Below are 17,224 nucleotides of genomic sequence, written 5' to 3' on the forward strand. Positions count from 1 at the left end.
AACTCCTGCCAGGCAGCTGCGCGGACTTGGTGACGAAGGCGAAACCGCTCGTGGCCTGCTTGTTGGTTCTTAATGGATTGACCTTTATTAACTTTAATATCTCATCTGCCCGGCCCTGAGGCAAGGTACTTTGATCTCTGGTCATTCGGTGACCTTGAAGGATGCTGGAAGACTCAGAGTCCCCAGAGTTCAGAGGTCTTGGGGTCAAGTCTGGCTTCCACGCCTTGGGGCTGGGGAGAGAGAGTTTGTTTCAGAGGCCTTGGCCTGCAGTTAGGGAGTGAGGGGGCGGGGAGGGACTTTGCACTTACTGGAATGGCAGGGGAAGCCAGGTGTCTTAAGAGGGGGCACAGATTCCAGTGCCCTCAGCTTCTAAAACTGGCATCATCCCCTGCTCCACCTTGACCCCCAAGGCCCTACAGAGAACTGGACATTGGGCCTGGCTGACCCCACTCCTTCAGGGCACAGGTTGTCCCTCTCTAGACCCTACTCTGGTATGTCACGGGGAGAGGGGCTGGGGCACGGGTGTGGGTGGCTGTGTGTGTTCCCAAGTAGGATACGACAGCCCCCTTGGCTAGGGGTGCCAAGGCCCTGGAGAGACTGCTGGCTTCTACCCACAGACCCCCATATCCCTGGGTCACCTCTACTTCCAGACCCAGGAGTCCAGGCCCCAGCCCCTCCTCCCTCAGACCCAGGAGTCCAGGCCCCAGCCCCTCCTCCCTCAGACCCAGGAGTCCAGGACCCCAGCCCTCATCTCCCTCAGATCCAGGAGTCCAGGACCCAAGCTCTCTCCTCTCTTAGACCTGGGAGTCCTCAGACACCTCCCCTCTGCCCTCTGCTGCCCCACTGCGCTTCCCCCCTCTCCTCACCTCCTCCCACTCCCTCTGGGCCTCCACCTCATCATCATCACCCTCCCCATCTTCATCCTCCAGCACCTCTTACTCCTGCGTGAAGGGCACAGTGGAAGCGGAGAGGAAGCGCAGGCGGTAGAGCAGCCGCACCCACTGGCCGAACTCTCGGTCTCGGGTCTTGAGTGGGGCGCGCAGCTGCAAGTAGAAGGTGCGGCTGGTGTTCAACTTGACCTCGAGCTGACACCGGCTTTTGTCGTGGACAAAGAGCTGGACGAACTTCAAGGGGAACAGCCTGGGTGGCAGGAAGGGGCAGCCTCAGGTTCTGACCCTGTCGGGTCCTCCAGCACCATCGGGGTCAGGGGTCCCCACCTTGCCACCCCTCCCTCTGCCCCACGAATCCCTTTCCACTTTCACTGCCTCTTGAACTTGAGTCCATTCCCAACTTTCTTCCAGCCACATGTCTTCTTTTTGTCTCCCACTAGTCCTCTCCCCTAAACTCCAGACTCGAATATACAACTGCCTACTTGAAATTTCCATCTGGGGCCGGGCGTGGTGGCTCACGCCTGTGATCCCAGCCCTTTGGGAGGCTGAGGCAGGAGGATCACCTGAGGTCAGGAGTTTGAGACCAGCCTGGCCAACATGGTGGAACCCCATCTCTACTAAAAATAGTAAAAATTAGCCGGGCATGGTAGTGGGTGCCTATAATCCCAGCTACTTTGGAGGCTGAGGCAGAAGAATTGCTTCAACCTGGGAGGCGGAGGTTGCAGTGAGCCGAGATCACGCCACTGCACTCCAGCCTGGGCGACAGAGAGAGGGACTGTGTCTCAAAAAAAAAAAAAAAAAAAAAAAAAATCCCATCTTGGGTGTGGGATCTACCATCCGACTCACAACATGTTCAACAGCCCACTTCTCAAGCTCCCTCAGCCCCTCACACGCAGCCTACTCCTCTTGGTCTTCCCTGTCTTAGCTACATCCCCCTCTTGCTTGGTCAAAATCTTGGAGTCGCGGTGGACTCCATGTTCTCACACCCTGATGAGTCCTGACGCCACATCCTGGTGGCTCCACTATTTTTTGTTGGTTTTTGAGATAGAGGGTCTCACTCTGTTGCCCAGGCTGGAGTGCAGTGGCACGGTCATAGCTCACTGCAGCCTCAACATCTTGGGCTCAAGCAATCCTCTTGCCTCGGCCTCCAGAGCAGCTGGGACTATACGTGCACCACCATGTCTGGCTAATTTTTCTATTTTTATATAGTAGAGATGGGGTTTCACCATGTTGGCCAGGCTGGTCTCCAACTCCTGGGCTCAAGTGATCCTCTCGTCTCGGTCTCTCAAAGTGCCGGGATTATAGGCATGAGCCACCTCACTTTGCCTGCCACCTTTAAAATGTATCCACAATCCAAACCCTTTTAACTCCCTCCTCTGCCACCCTTGCGTCCAGCCACCTGCCTCAGCCCTCAGTCCCTACAGTCTGTTCCCCACAAGTCCCCCAGAGGGCGCAGGTCAACACCTTGGGCAGCTTGGGTCCCTCTGCTCAGAGCCTTCCTGTGGCTCTGGCTCAACAGGAATAAACACAAAGCCCTCACTGTGGCCCACAGACCTGCAGAGCCCCTTGCTCCCTCTCTGCCCTCACCTCCTGCACCTCCAGCCACACTGGCCTCCCTGCTGTTCCATGAACACACCAGGCTCAGTCCGACCCTAGCACCCTTGCACAGATGGTTCCCTCCACCTGAAAAGCTCTTTCTCCAGGCAAGACCCGCCCCCTCATCGCCCTGTGTTTCAGGAGGCACGTTCTCAGGGACGTCTCCCCTGGCCTATTTCAACCACATCCACCCTGTTGAGACTTCCCCGTAGTCCTTTCCGGTCTGACGGAGCCCCACAGGCCTTGCCCATCTAACAAATGGCCACCTGTTCCCTCTGCCTGCCTGGTAGAGTGGGAGCTCCTGGAGGGCAGGGAGTCCCTGGAGGCCTGCTTTGTCCAGTGGTGAAAGTTTCCCTGGTACCCGCAGCTGACACGTGGCAGGTGCTCAGTGGATGCTTCAGTGGATGCTTTTTGAGTATCTTGGTAAATTGATTGCTCAGGCCCGCAGCCCGATTTAAGGTCCAACAGGGCAGAGCAGGAAGCAGTCAGGAAGGAGTGAGGATCTTGGCTCAGGTCACACAGCAGGATTGGAGCCCAGGTCCCATGTTCACCTACAACACTGAGTAGCCAGGTGGCCTCTCTGGTCCAGCAGTATCACTGCCAGGAATGGATCTCACAGACACCCTCACACCTGTGCACAGACACATACGCGCGGATGTCCCCTGCCACACCGCCTGTAACCGAGATGCCAACAAACCCCAGTGTCCCTCAGTGGGTGACTTGATTTTTGTCCCCCAAATAGAAGAATAACAGCTGACATTTGTGGAGCACTTACTCAGAGCCAGGTGCTATTATATTTACCCAGTTTTTCCCCCGACAACCTTATGGGGTGCGCTCTCCTCTTATCCCTGTCATCCAGATGAGGAAACTGAGGCACAGGCAGGTAGGCTGAGCTTGGCCAAAGCCAGTGATGAAGTAACGCCAGGATTTGAAACCAAGCCATCTGAGGGCAGGCATTTGTTTAAGGACGTTGCCTACCACTTTAACATGAGGAGGCTGGACACAGCTTGGTGTCTAAGACAGCAGAGCACGTGCAATGGTCAAAAAGAGTCCAACTGTGCAGGCCATGCACGGTGGCTCAGGCCTGTAATCGCAGCACTTTGGGAGGCCGAGGCAGGCGGATCACCTGAAGTCGGGAGTTTGAGACCAGCCTGACCAACATGGCAAAACCCTGTCTCTACTAAAAATACAAAATTAGCTGGGTGTGGTGGCACATGCCAGTAATCCCAGCTACTTGGGAGGCTGAGGCAGGAGAATTTCTTGAACCTGGGAGGCGGAGGTTGCAGTGAGCCAAGATCATGCCACTACACTCCAGCCTGGGCAACAAGAGTGAGGCTCCGTCTCAAAAACAAAAAAAGAGTCCAATTGTGCAAATATGTCTGAAGGAGCGTGGTGGCTGTGCTCATGGCAATACGAAATGGATATGGGCGTCGTGCTGACGACGGGGTGGGCGCAGGGAGAAGTGGCGTATGGCTTGTGGCTACTGCTGTTTTTTTTTTTTTTTTTGAGATGGAGTCTCGCACTGTTTCCCCGGCTGGAGTGCAATGGCGCGATCTCGGCTCACTGCAACCTCCACCTCCTCGGTTCAAGTGATTCTCCTGCCTCAGCCTCCCGAGTAGCTGGGATTACAGGCGCCCGCCACCATGCCTGGCTAATTTTTGTATTTTTTAGTAGAGAGGGGGTTTCACTATGTTGGCCAGGTTGGTCTCAAACTCCTGACCTCGTGATCCACCCGCCTCGGCCTCCCAAAGTGCTGGAATTACAGGTGTGACCACCGCGCCCAGCCTGTGGCTACTGCTTTTTATTTTATTTTTTGAGAAAGGGTCCTGCTCCCATTGCCCAGGCTGGAGTGGAGTGGCGTGATTACAGCTCACTGCAGCCTGGACCTGCTGGGCTCAAGCAATCCTCCCACCTCAGCCTCCTAAGTAGCTGGGACTACAGGCACACCCCACCATCCCTGGCTAATGTTTGTATTTTTAGTAGAGATGGGGTCTCACTATGTTGCCCAGGCTGGTCTCCAACTCCTGGGCTTAAGCAGTCCTCCCACCTTGACCTCCCAAATGCTGGGATTACAGGTGTGAGCCACTGCACCCAGCCTTCTACTGCTGGTTTGTTTGTTTGTTTTGAGATAGTGTCTTGCTTTGTCACCCAGGCTGGAGTGCAGTGGTGAGATCTTGGCCACTGCAACCTCCGACTCCTGGGCTTAAATGATTCTCCTGCCTCAGCCTCCTGAGTAGCTGGGACTACAGGCGCCCATCATCATGTCTGGCTAATTTTTTGTATTTTTGTAGAGATGGGGTCTCACCATGTTGGCCAGGCTGGTCTCAAACTCCTGGCATCAGGTGATCTGCCCACCTCAGCCTCCCAAAGTGCTGGGATTACAGGTGTGAGCCATCACACCCAGCCTCTACTGCTGTTTTTAAAGAAAGGATGGATCCATATATATGTGTGTATATATATGTGTGTATACATGTATATATACATGTGTGTGTATATGTGTGTATATATGTATATATATGTGTGTATATATGTATATATACATGTGTATATGTATATATACGTGCGTATGTATATATACGTGTGTATATGTATATATACGTGTGTATATGTATATATACGTGTGTATATGTATATATACGTGTGTATATGTATATGTGTGTATACGTGTATGTGTGCATATGTATGTATACATGTATGTATGTATACATGTATGTGTGTGTATACATGTGTGTATATGTATATATACATGTATGTGTGTATATATGTATATATACATGTATGTGTGTGTATATATATATCTCTGTCAGAAACTGCCCCAGAATAGCTCAGGGCTGGAAGTTGGTTAGACAGAAGTGAGGGGCTAGGAGGTGAGTCCTGAGGCCAAATTTGTAGAGCAAGCTCAATGTTCTCACTTCAGTGGTATGTTCATTTGGGAAGGGGTTTTAGGGTGCCAAAGGAGCTTAGCAGGGGGTCACAGCCACTCTCAGCACCATCATTGGTGTTCTTCCAACTGCAGGTCATGATTCAGTGAGTGATGAGATCAATTGGTGAAATACAGTTAGCATTTAAAATAAAAGGGGCTGGGCAAGGTGGGTCACACGTATAGTCCCAGCACTTTGGGAGGTTGAGGGAGGAGGATTGCTTGAGCCCAGGAGTTCGAGACCAGCTTGGGCAGCATGGTGAGACCTGTCTCTACAAAAAAATACAAAAATTAGCCAGGTGTGGGTGGTGCACACCTGTAGTCCCAGCTACTCAGGCAGCTGAGGTGGGAGGATCGCTTGCGCCTGCAGAGAACTGTGATCACTCCAGCCTGGATGACAGAGTGAGACCCTGTCTCAAAATTAAATGAATGAATGAATGAATAAATAAATAAAGGCCAGGCACAGTGGTTCATGCCTGTAATCCTAGTGCTTTGGGAGGCTGAGGTGGGAGGATCACTTGAGGCCCGGAGTTCAAGACCAGCCTGGGCAACATAGTGAGATCCCACCTCTACAACACATAAACAAAAATAAAGGTATAGTGTAGAAGAGAAAATATCTCAGGGTACTGTACTGGTGTCAGAATACTCCTTTGTGAAAGGTTTTTAACTTAGGCAGGGGGGAGTAATAAAGGCTGTAAGTCATCTTGAGTACATGCAGGTCAAAATCTGATTTGGCCACGAAATTAGAAAAGCAATCTTTTGGATTTCAGAAATGCAGAGAAGGAACTGTGGACCTTCATGTGTGCATGTGTGAGACAATGTGAGTTTGTCCTTCCTTCCTTCCCTCCTTCCTCTATTTCTCCCTCCTTACTTTCTTCCCTTTCTTCTTTTCTCTGTCTTCTTTCTTCCCTCTCTTTCTTTCTTTTTTAGAGAACAGGTCTCACTTCATTGCCCAGGCTGGAGTGCAGTGGTGTGATCACAGTTCACTGCAGCCTCGAACTCCTGGGCTCAAGTGATCCTCCTGGCTCAGCCCCAGTAGCTAGGACCACATGTATGTGCCACCATACCTGGCTAGCTTTGTAATTTTGATTTTTGTAGAGATGGGGGTCTTGCTATGTTGCCCAGGCTGGTCTTGAACTCCAAGCCTGAAGTAATCCTCCCACCTCATCCTCCCAAAGTGCTGGGATTACAGGCATGAGTCACCATACCCGGCATCTCTCTTTCATGAACTGTGAGATGTGGTAAAAAAAGTGAAAGCCAGACAGGCATGGTAGCTCATGCCTGTAATCCCAGCACTTTGGGAGGCCCAGGCAGGCAGATCACCTGAGGTCAGGAGTTCGAGACCAGCCTGGCCAACATGGTGAAACCCCGTCTCTACTAAAAATACAAAAATTAGCCGGGCGTGGTGGCAGGCACCTGTAATCCCAGCTACTCGGGAGGCTGAGGCAGGAGAATTGCTTGAACCCAGGAGGCAGAGGTTGCAGTGAGCCCAGGTTGTACCACTGCACTCCAGCCTGGAGACTCTGTCTCAAAAAAACAAACAACAAAAAAAGTGAAAGCTACTGGCAGAATGTTTCTGTACTGTAGGCACGTAAACATTTCAGTGTTTGTAGCTGGAGTTGGGGCAGGAGCCTTGGGTGAGAAAAAGGAACATCTTCTGCTGTCTATTTTGTGCTTGTTTTCTCGTTTGTTTGCATTACTTTTTCTTTTCTCTTTTCTTTTTTATTCTCTCTTTTTTTTTTGAGACAGAGTCTCACTCATTCTGTTACCTAGGTTGGAGTGCAGTGGCATGATCTCGGCTCACTGCAACCTCCACCTCTTGGGTTCAAGCGATTCTCCTGCCTCAGCCTCCCAAGTAGCTGGGATTACCGGCGCCCGCCACCACACCTGGCTAATTTTTTTTTTTTTTTTTTTTTTGAGATGGAGTCTCGCTCTGTCGCCCAGGCTGGAGTGCAGTGGCGCAATCTCAGCTCACTGCAACCTCCGCCTCCCGGGTTCACGCCATTCTCCTGCCTCAGCCTCCCAAGTAGCTAGGACTACAGGCGCTCACCACCACGCCCGGCTAATTTTTTGTATTTTTAGTAGAGACGGGGTTTCACTGTGTTAGCCAAGATGGTCTTGTTCTCTTGACCTCGTGATCCACCCACCTCAGCCTCCCAAAGTGCTGGGATTACAAGCGTGAGCCACCGCACCCGGCCCTGGCTAATTTTTTGTATTTCTGGTAGAGACAGGGTTTTGCTATGTTGGCCAGGCTGGTCTCAAATTCCTGGCCTCAAGTGATCTGCCTGCCTTGGCCTCCCAAAGTGCTGGGATTACAGGTGTGGGCCACCGCACCCGATCTGCATTACTTTTTCAATGAAAAAATATGACGTAAAGGGGCAGTGTGGGCTGAGGCACAGGAGGGCTCAAGATCCATGAGATCCACAATCATGACAAGCTTGGCATTCCAATCCTGGCCCACTCTGGAGCCACAGTGGGACCCTGGGCAACTGGCTCCCGGCTCTCTGAGCCTCAGTTTAGCTCTTTGGGGGATGGGGCTAAGGGACCCCACCATGTGAAGATATGAGGTCAGAGGTGAGATCGTATGCGCGGCCTAGGGGCGTCTGGCATGAGCAGGCCCTGCGGAAATGATCATTCTCCTGACCGCTGCTGGGGCATGGCTGAGGACTGTCCCCTTCAGGTCTGTCTAGTCTCTGATTTCTGGCCCCTGAGGGCTGCTCTGTCCTTGTTCTCCCGGGTAGATGGCAGCTCAGGGAGGGCCGGTAGCACTGCCAGCTCCTGGCCCTGGGGGTGGTCTGGACGAGGGGAGGTACTGCTGGGGGCTCAGGTGCCTGGAGCTGAGGGAGGAAGGGGTCTCGGCTGAGGTGAGGGCAGTTACCCGAAGAGTTGCAGGTGTCCATTCTCCTTGGCAGGGCCGGCCAGAAGCAATAGGTCCGGGAGCTCCAGGGCTGGACTGGAGGCTGCCACCCCCATGGTGACCTCGTTGGCAACTTCTCCCAACCGAGTCACCTGGGGCCAGAGGTCAGAGGTCGGGGCAGGATAGATGTGGGGGCAGAACTGAGGAGGGATCAGAGGTTCGGAATCTTGGTAGGGGAAAAGGTCATGAACCAGGTGAGTTGAAAATCAGGCTGGGGCCAGAGATCTTGAAATTAAAGTTCAAGAATCATATGGGTGTGAAGTCAGGGAAACCGAGGCAAGGGAGTTACAGGCCAGGGTTCACAAAGAATCTAAAGAACTAGAAGTATGGGGTGTCAGAGATCACATAGGAGTTGGGAGTCGGGAATCCCACGAGATGGACGTTATGGGGGAGCAGGGGCTTTCCAAGTCAGGAGGAGGTCGAGGGGCAGGCCGAGGCTGGGGATGAGGGGGTTCTGGGGCTCCCTACCTGTACGAAGTTGCTCTCAAAGATGGGGAAGTCCCGAAACTGGTCGAATTCGCCGCTCTGGAGGTAGCGTTGGAGCCGTCTGGGACGGCCCGTGGGAGAGGCTGCAACCAGGAGGCATTTTACCAGGACGAAGTCTGGGGGTCGATCCTGGGAGGCTGTGCCTGGCTCCCCAACTGGGAGGGCCCGGCACAGCCCCGCGGAGAGGACGGGGTATCAGATGTCCCCGAATTGCCGGCCCCATCCTACTTGGTTCCTTCACCAGGTCCAACCCCTCTAGGCCTGGCTCCCCTCTCTCACCTGCCATCCCACCTGGTTCCACCTCGCCAGCTCCATCCAGGGCCGGCTTAGGGCCGCGATCCCGCCTCATTGCAATGTCCCCGTCCGACGGGAGCGGACGGAGGAGCAGAGGGAGAAAGCGAGGGGACGGGACTACGCGCACTGTGACGTCATGATGCGGAGCGGGCTTTATCACGTCACACAAGAGCGGGCTCCTGGTTTGTGATGACGTCCCTGGAGGGGGCGGTTCCTGGAGATCAGGCCAAAGGGGCGGCCCCATCCTGCTGACGTCAGGCCCCAGGTGCGGACGGGCGCCAGTGCGCAGGCGCCGGGGCCCAGCGCAGGCGCACGGGCGTCAGGCTGCGGCCTGTTCCTCCCGGCGTGCTCCGCGGCTCTTGGCTCACAGCCGTCCCTTCGCTGGTGGGAAGAAGCCGAGATGGCGGCAGCCAGCGCTGGGGCAACCCGGCTGCTCCTGCTCTTGCTGATGGCGGTAGCAGCGCCCAGTCGAGCCCGGGGCAGCAGCTGCCGGGCCGGGACTGGTGCGCGAGGGGTGAGTGCTCTTTAGCTGTGCATAGCGGGCGCGGTCTACGGGTGTCGCGGGTCTTGGGTCTTTAGGTGAGTTACAGACGGAAGGAGGCTGCGCAGGGATGAGAGGGAAGAGGTGGGAGATCCCTGGAAAGCCGGGCCTCAGTCACGCACGCGCAGGAGGGGCCTCGCCAGTGCACCGGGTTGCAAGGACTGGGTGGGAGAACAAGCGCACCTGTCGGAAGGCTCTGGCTCGGGAATATGTATGAGGGGGCGGGGCTGGGGGTGTGGAATCTTGGAGAATCCGACGTCCGGGCGGTTGAAATGAAAGAGGCAAGGTGAAGCCGGGCGCGGTGGCTCATCTGTCATCCCAACGCTTAGGGAGGCCGAGGCGGGAGGATTGCTCTAGGCCAGGAGTTCAAGACCAGCCTGGGCAACATAGCGAGCCCTGTCTCTACAAAAAATACTAAAAAAAAAAAAAAAAATTAGGCCGGTCGCGGTGGCTCATGCTTGTAATCCCAGCACTTCGGGAAGCCGAGGCGGGCGGACCACTTGAAGTCAGGAGTTCAAGACCAGCCTGCTCAACATGGTGAAACCCGTTTCTACTAAAAACACAAAAATTAGCTGGGTGTGGTGGCAGGTGCCTGTAATTCCAACTACTCGGGAGGCTGAGGCAGGAGAATCGCTTGAACCCAGGAGGCAGAGGTTGCAGGGAGCTGAGATCACGCCACTGCACTCCAGCCTGGGCGACTGAGCGAGACCCTGTCTCAGAAAAAGAAAATAAGGCGTGGGAGGGGGCTCTTGAGGAAGTGGAGATGAGTTTTGTCTCCTAAATATGCGTGAGTATGCAAGTTTGGAGGTTGGAGAAAAGGAAAGCATGAATCTTGAATGTGCTTAATAGGGACTGAACTCAGGCTGCATCTTGGCTATTGGGCTGTCAGGTGATAAGGAGGCCATTTGAATATTAGCATGAAAAAGAAGGCTTGGGAGAGGGAGGGTGTCATTTAACTCATGAGTATTTGTGGCGCAAGGCTTGGAAGTGACCTTGGGATAGTTGCTTTGGCAATGAGGTTAGGCATGTTTGTAGGGTCTGGTTTTCTGGGGGTGAGGGAGTCCAGAGTATGAATATTCATGAAATGGGTGGTTTCTAGTGAAATAAAGGCAAGCAGCAGTGATTAACTTGAAGATAAGGCTCCTCCCTCAGCCCACCAGTCTGTCTGTCCTGGGTTCTGTGGGTGACTACTATGCTGAGAGCTTGGGTGGTCCTCACCTGGGGCCTTCTGTGTCCTCTGCAGGCTGGGGCGGAAGGTCGAGAGGGCGAGGCCTGTGGCACGGTGGGGCTGCTGCTGGAGCACTCATTTGAGATCGGTGAGTCAGGCAACGTCCTCTCCTAGACACTTAACATTGGTGCCCTGAGAAGTCAAGACTTGGAGTCCGGGTGCCTCCCGTCGTATGACATTTACTAACATCCATTTACTAACAGATTTACCTCAGGTTAGGGGAAAGTGGGACATGAAAGAAGAGAAACACTCTTTAAATGCCCCCTTGCCTGTGAGACAAACCTCAGTTTTTAAAAGGTCATCACAGCAGTAATAATTTCAGAGCGGCTTTCCTGATCAGTCGCCACGTGCCCAGCATTAGCAGTTCCACGCTTTGCAAGTATTAACTCAGATGTCCTCACAGCAGCCATGTGAGGTGGTAGGTATTCGTGTCAGCCCCTTTTTCCAGAAGAGGAAACGGGCTCAGAGTAGGCACCACACAAGGTCTCATCGTGAGTGAGTGGCAGAGCAGGGGCCAGCTTCAAACCCAAACTTAAATTGCCATGATGCAGGTGTCCAGGTTCCCAGAGCTGGACGTCAGTGCTGCCCAGAGTGTAGTAATCGAGTCTGAGGCCCCGAACCTGAGGGCACAAACCCTGAAGCTGGTGCCCCTCTGCAAACCCTGGCATCTGCTCAGTGAACAGCTCCCCTGATTCTGACATGGCCAGGTAGTTGGGAATTCCTGAACTCCACAGCCTCCGTATTTTGCAGTTGGGGAAGCTGAGGCTCAGAGAGGTTGTGTGGCTATCCCTGGGTCACCTGGCGAGGCAGAGGTAGGATTTGGGAGCTGTGGGGTTCATGCATCTGCTACGGGTTGCCTTGTGAGGTGGAACATGGTGGAGGTGTCCCCACTTTGCAGATAGGAAAATGGGGGCCAAGATGGGGAGGGAACCTGGTCACTCGGGTGGAGGCCAGGCCAAAATTTGAAGCTGGACCTCCTGGCCCCTGCCTGGGTTGAAGGGTGGGCGGGGGAGGGGGCGTCTCTGAACCTGAGCTCCTCACAGATGACAGTGCCAACTTCCGGAAGCGGGGCTCACTGCTCTGGAACCAGCAGGATGGTACCTTGTCCCTGTCACAGCGGCAGCTCAGCGAGGAGGAGCGGGGCCGACTCCGGGTGAGGTGGGGCCCTCAGGGCTGGGTGTGGATGGGGATGGAGGGTTTCCAGCTGTCTCTTCAGCCACCCCCTGCTGGTCCCCGGCAGCCTTCCCTCCAGGCCCAGGTGGGCTCCCAGCACCACCTGCCACTCTCAGCCTCTGTCCTCAATGACTGCCCCTGGTGGAACGGCATTGCAGTTCGTTTTAGCGCCGCCAGGCATGGTGTCCTGCGTCACGGCCTCTTCCTGCACTGCTCCCTCTGCCGGCAGACCCCCTTCCCCTGCAGGTTCACACAGTCGGCTCCTCTTCTTTTCCAGATCAGCTGAGCTGTTTCATGACCACTTAGATGAGATTTGTTTGTGAGGAGAAAGCCTCAAAATAGCTATGGTTGGACAGGAGCTCACTTCTGTCGCCCTGTGTTGTGGCAGCCTCAAGGGCCCAGCTCAATCCTCCGTAGGGGTCATGCAGAGAGGCCCCAGGGCTCCAGGCAGCAGGATAGAGAGGGAGAAAGAGGGGCAGAAGGAGCAGCAGCATTTAGAGAAAGCTTGCAAAAGCTGGCACAACCCACTTCCACCCATCAGCCAGATGTAGCTGTGAGGGAGGCTGGGGAGTGCAGGCTTGATTCTGGTGGCCACGTGGTGAGGTCTGCCTGAGCAGCCTTCCTGCATGGTGCCCACATGATTCTCTTGTCACAGCTGTCCCCAGACAGAATTTATTATGCATGTAACTGGTACGTCCAGGCGTAGGGTGGACACCAGGTGCGGCTGGATCCAGGCACAGGGAAGGCATCCTCAGGACCCACTCCATTGCTGGGCTGGGCTTTGCCCTCCTTGTGGTGGCTTTTCCCCTAGGTGGGGCGGTCCCAGCTGCTCCTGGCCTCACCCACCAGCCGGGCCACCCCAACAGGAAGAGTCCCGGGCAGACTCAGGTTGGCTAGCCTGGGGAGTGTGGGCCGTGAGGTGGGTGGGGCTGGAGAGGGGCCTCCGCGGAGGCCTGGTGGGCATCACAGCCTGTCCAGGGCTGACACCATCCTTCTGACCAGCACCCTCTTCTCCCATCCCCAGGATGTGGCAGCCCTGAATGGCCTGTACCGGGTCCGGATCCCAAGGCGACCCGGGGCCCTGGATGGCCTGGAAGCTGGTGGCTACGTCTCCTCCTTTGTCCCTGCGGTGAGTTGGTGTCGAGGATGAGCCCCCTTCTCCCTCGTCCTCCTCACCCCCTACCCTGGTCCTGCTTCCACCATTCGAACCCCTGTGTTTCTGGAGCCCGCAGAGGCCTGGGAGACTCAGACCTGGCCTTGCCCTCCAAGGCCTCCTGGTCTGGAGGGGTCGGTCCAGGTAGCGGGTGCTTTCATGGGGATAGCATTGTGAGGACTCCGGGGTGGGGGGCGGTTGAACTTGGGCCTGAGGGTAACAGGGAGCCATGGGAAGGTTTTGAAAAATGCTCCGGGGGTCCTGTGGTGGGGGCGGGGGGAGGTTAGGGTGGAGCCCAGGCAGCAGGCTCCCCACCTCCACTGACCCCACTCCCCCCACAGTGCTCCCTGGTGGAGTCGCACCTGTCGGACCAGCTGACCCTGCACGTGGATGTGGCCGGCAACGTGGTGGGCGTGTCGGTGGTGACGCAGCCCGGGGGCTGCCGGGGCCATGAGGTGGAGGACGTGGACCTGGAGCTGTTCACCACCTCGGTGCAGCTGCAGCCGCCCACCACAGCCCCAGGGTGAGCCCCTGCTGCCTTCGCGGCGCCCTTGCCACCTGCCCCGGCCCTTCCTGGCGGCCTCAGGGTCTCCAGGTCCCTGGACTCCGGGCCTCACCCTTCTCCTTCTCTCCCCTTGCCCCAGCCCTGAGACAGCGGCCTTCATTGAGCGCCTGGAGATGGAACAGGCCCAGAAGGCCAAGAACCCCCAGGAGCAGAAGTCCTTCTTCGCCAAATACGTGAGTGGGGCTCCCCCGCCTCCCCTATTCCCTTCCTGACAGTCCCGGTGCCTGGCCAGGCCCTCCATGCTCCCACCCATACTCCCCTATGGTGCTCGGGCCTGCTCCTTGTCCTCCGGGCCTCCTGTGTGTCCTGGTACCTGGGCTGAGGCTTGTTTGCAGGAAGAGGGTATGGAAGTGTGGTCAGGGGAGGTCGGGCCAGCTCTAGGGCGCAGGGTCCTGGGGGAGGTCTCGGCCTGAGCTAGGTTGGAGCCATGAGGCTGGAGAGGAAGGGAACAGTGGAGGTTTCAAAGGAACCAGGGAGGCTTGGAAAGGAGGGGCGAGCAGGTTCTCCAGGGGGTTGTACAGGAAGGAGAGAGGAGTGGGTCCGGGAGGGATGTGGCCCAGGGAGGGGCACTGGGGGCAGCAGGGTGCCTGGGAGGCCTCCTGGAGCTGAGGAGGGAGGGGCCTGTGCTGCCAGCAGCAGGTCTGAGTCCCGGGGGCTTGGAGGCTGAGGCGTGGGGTGGGGAGGCTGGGGACAGCCGGAGGAGGTGGCTTCCACCCAGGCCTCTGGTCCCTTGAGTGTGGAGACTGGTGTTAGGTTGTGGCACAGGAGCCCAGGCAGGCCAAGGCCAGCGAGGAGGTCTGCGTGGCCCGAGGCAGGCTAGGAGGATGCTGAGGCTGGGATAGCTGAGCCCTGCTGTGCTGAGTGCCCTGTCTGAGGGCCTCACCCGCTCTGCCTGGATAGTCCAACAGTTGTGCTGCAGGGAACTGAGGCCCAGAGGCTGAGCCCTTGCCTGCTGGGCCCTGCCCTGCTGCCCACTCGAGCGCCCTCCCGCTCCCTGCTGGCCCTCGGGCCCCACGGCAGCCCACTGGCCCTGACCTGCGCTCCCTCCCTCCCCAGTGGCACATCATCCTGGGGGGGGCCGTGTTGCTCACAGCCCTGCGTCCTGCTGCGCCAGGGCCCGCGCCACCGCCGCAGGAGGCCTGAGTGAGGACCGAGACCCCTGCCCCTCCCTGCGCCCCACCGGCCCTCCCTGACCTGTAGTGACGTAGGGGACCTGGGCGCCCTCCCCTTACGCGGCCTCCCCTCATGCTGGTCCCCACCGTGGGTGGGTGATGCCCACACTCACCTCCTTCCCCTCTCTCTCTCTTTCTGTGTCTGTCTGTCCATCCTTCCGTCCGGCTGCAGTGGATGTACATCATTCCCGTCGTCCTGTTCCTCATGATGTCAGGAGCGCCGGACACCGGGGGCCAGGGTGGGGGTGGGGGTGGTGGTGGTGGTGGGGGTAGTGGCCGGTGAGGGCCCAGGCTGGTCAGCGTCCCGTCTTGCACACCCAGGGGCCTCCCTTTCTGCTGGAGTCCCCTGTGTCCTCAGCCATCCCAAGAAGGGTTTGCTGGTCCCTCCTTTCCCCCTGTCCCATGAGGCCACCTGGGCCAGCCCCTCGTCCTCTGCCTTCTGCTGGCAGAGGAGCAGCTGGATTGGGGCCTTTGGCACAGCAGCCGGTGTCTCCTGCGCCCGCCTCCCCCATGGCCCCATGCAGCCCCAGGGGCTTCCCCCCTGCCCATGGAGTAGAGCCCGAGATCCTGGCCACTATGTCAGTTCTGACCTTGCATCCCCCTACCCCGAGCCCATGCAGTCTGGGAACATGCCGCCTTCTCTCCAGCCTCTGTGCCTTTGTTCCAGGTGGTCTTACCCTCCTGTCCCTGGCTGGGCTAGGTGGTCCTGTCCGGGCTCCTGCAGCGCCCCCCTCACTTTGACACTGGACTAGGATGCAGCCTCCCTTCTGTGTCCCCTTGAGAATACCCTGGGTCCCCTCATCAGGGGCAGAGGCATGAAAGAGTCGGGGCTGGATGGCCAGGGGCTTCTGGGCCCGACGCCTAGTGCAGCCCCTGGGGTCGTGGTTTGACATTTGTCTGCCTGGTGCAAACAAGGAATCCTTGCCTTTAGGGTGACAGGCCCTCCACAGGCTTCCAGACTTGAAGGAAAAGGTTTAAGAAAGAAAACAAAACCAACAGTTAGTGGAGTCAAAGCCCAGACACTGTAAATAGAACCCCCTCCACCACCCCCCGCCGCCCAGCATCCTACCTGGACTGCGGTGCTACGAGGGCCTGCGGGCCTTTGCTGTGTGCCACCCTCCCTGTAAGTCTATTTAAAAACATCGACGATACATTGAAAAGTGTGAACGTTTTGAAAAGCTACAGCTTCCAGCAGCCAAAAGCAACTGTTGTTTTGGCAAGACGGTCCTGATGTACAAGCTTGATTGAAATTCACTGCTCACTTGATACGTTATTCAGAAACCCAAGGAATGGCTGTCCCCATCCTCATGGCTGTGTGAAGCTCAGCTGTGTTGTGTGGCAGTTTATTAAACTGTCCCCCAAATCGACACGCAGCTAGCCTCCTGCATTGTATGGTTATAAATAGCACCCTAGTGAATGCTGTCGTCCAGTCTCTCTTGGGTGTGGTTTGAATGATCTCGGGATGCATGACTAAAATGGAATTACGATGGCAGATCGGAAACGCGCTTATAAACAAGTGATGGTTCGTGAGTCGACTGTCAAGACCAGGAGGTGGTGCACTGTGGGAGGTTGCCTTCCCTCCCATCACTTCTTTTTGTTTTTGAGTCAGGGTCTTGCTCTGTCACCGAAGCTGGAGTGTAGTGGCGGTACCTTGACTCACTGCGACCTCCACCTCTCAGGCTCAGCGATTCTCCCACCTCAGCCTCCTGAGTAGCTGGAATTGTAGGCGTGCACCACCACGCACAGCTAGTTTTTGTATTTTTTGTAGAGACGGGGTTTCACCATATTGCCCAAGCTGGTCTTGAACTGCTGGACTCGAGTGATCCACCTGCCTCGGCTTCCCAAAGTGCTGGGATTACAGGCGTGAGCCACCGCGCCTGGCCTATTTTTGATAACTTTAATAAAGAAGATAGTCTTAGCATTGCTAACTTCTGTTTCTTTCTGCACCTGCAGGAGATAGCTTATGCTTTTTCTGTCTTCATTCCATGTGAATCCTGCTTCATTCTTTTCCTAGAGGATTCCCGAAATATTTACTAATGCTTTTTTTTTTTTTTTTTTTTTTTTTTTTGAGGCAGAGTCTCGCTCTGTCATCCAGGCTGGAGTACAATGGCACGATCTCAGCTCACTGCAACCTCCGCTTCCTGGGTTTAAGCGATTGTCCTGCGTCAGCCTCCCAAATAGCGGGGATTGCAGGCGCCCGCCAACACACCTGGCTAATTTTTGTATTGTTAGAGACAGAGTTTCACCATGTTGGCCAGGCTGTTCTTGAACTCCTGACCTCAGGTGATC

General features: G+C 56.0%; 2 protein-coding genes across 4 annotated transcripts; one reads left to right on the forward strand and one right to left on the reverse strand.

Annotated features, from left to right (window-relative positions):
* Positions 1-59: 59 nt before the first annotated feature.
* On the reverse strand, positions 60-9,367 carry GARIN5A (golgi associated RAB2 interactor 5A). 2 transcript variants are annotated; one of them, XM_513012.8, is made up of 5 exons: positions 9,089-9,367; positions 8,792-8,892; positions 8,285-8,415; positions 933-1,140; positions 60-230 (listed from the first exon to the last, which is right to left on the reverse strand). In XM_513012.8, the coding sequence occupies exons 1-4, from the start codon at positions 9,345-9,347 to the stop codon at positions 936-938; spliced, it is 696 nt and encodes a 231-aa protein (XP_513012.3). In that variant the 5' UTR covers positions 9,348-9,367; the 3' UTR covers positions 60-230; positions 933-935. The 2 variants fall into 2 exon arrangements, with proteins under 2 accessions (XP_513012.3, XP_009434364.1); XM_009436089.5 differs by having other exon boundaries at positions 8,285-8,463.
* A 118-nt stretch (positions 9,368-9,485) lies between these two features.
* On the forward strand, positions 9,486-16,352 carry EMC10 (ER membrane protein complex subunit 10). Of its 2 annotated transcripts, XM_016936652.4 has the most exons (8): positions 9,486-9,617; positions 10,888-10,960; positions 11,916-12,025; positions 13,070-13,174; positions 13,540-13,721; positions 13,843-13,936; positions 14,820-14,906; positions 15,108-16,352. In XM_016936652.4, exons 1-7 carry the CDS (start codon positions 9,504-9,506, stop codon positions 14,904-14,906), a joined length of 765 nt encoding a protein of 254 aa, XP_016792141.1. In that variant the 5' UTR covers positions 9,486-9,503; the 3' UTR covers positions 15,108-16,352. The 2 variants fall into 2 exon arrangements, with proteins under 2 accessions (XP_016792141.1, XP_001173798.1); XM_001173798.7 differs by lacking the exon at positions 14,820-14,906.
* The last annotated feature ends 872 nt before the right edge of the window (positions 16,353-17,224 follow it).

The sequence above is a fragment of the Pan troglodytes genome, chromosome 20, assembly GCF_028858775.2.
Source record: "Pan troglodytes isolate AG18354 chromosome 20, NHGRI_mPanTro3-v2.0_pri, whole genome shotgun sequence".
Taxonomy (NCBI): Eukaryota; Metazoa; Chordata; class Mammalia; order Primates; family Hominidae; genus Pan; species Pan troglodytes.

What these genes read in the sequence shown, in the direction of transcription:
- EMC10 (XM_001173798.7), top strand. Translation starts at nt 9,504, where the DNA reads ATGGCGGCAGCCAGCGCTGGGGCAACCCGGCTGCTCCTGCTCTTGCTG. An exon ending in CCGGGACTGGTGCGCGAGGG is followed by an intron (nt 9,618 to 10,887) that starts GTGAGTGCTCTT and finishes TGTCCTCTGCAG; the next exon opens with GCTGGGGCGGAAGGTCGAGA. An exon ending in GGAGCACTCATTTGAGATCG is followed by an intron (nt 10,961 to 11,915) that starts GTGAGTCAGGCA and finishes AGCTCCTCACAG; the next exon opens with ATGACAGTGCCAACTTCCGG.
- GARIN5A (XM_009436089.5), bottom strand. Translation starts at nt 9,347, where the DNA reads ATGGGGCCGCCCCTTTGGCCTGATCTCCAGGAACCGCCCCCTCCAGGG. An exon ending in GGAACCAGGTGGGATGGCAG is followed by an intron (nt 8,893 to 9,088) that starts GTGAGAGAGGGG and finishes TCCTGGTTGCAG; the next exon opens with CCTCTCCCACGGGCCGTCCC. An exon ending in TTGAGAGCAACTTCGTACAG is followed by an intron (nt 8,464 to 8,791) that starts GTAGGGAGCCCC and finishes ATCCCTCCTCAG; the next exon opens with TTCTGCCCCCACATCTATCC.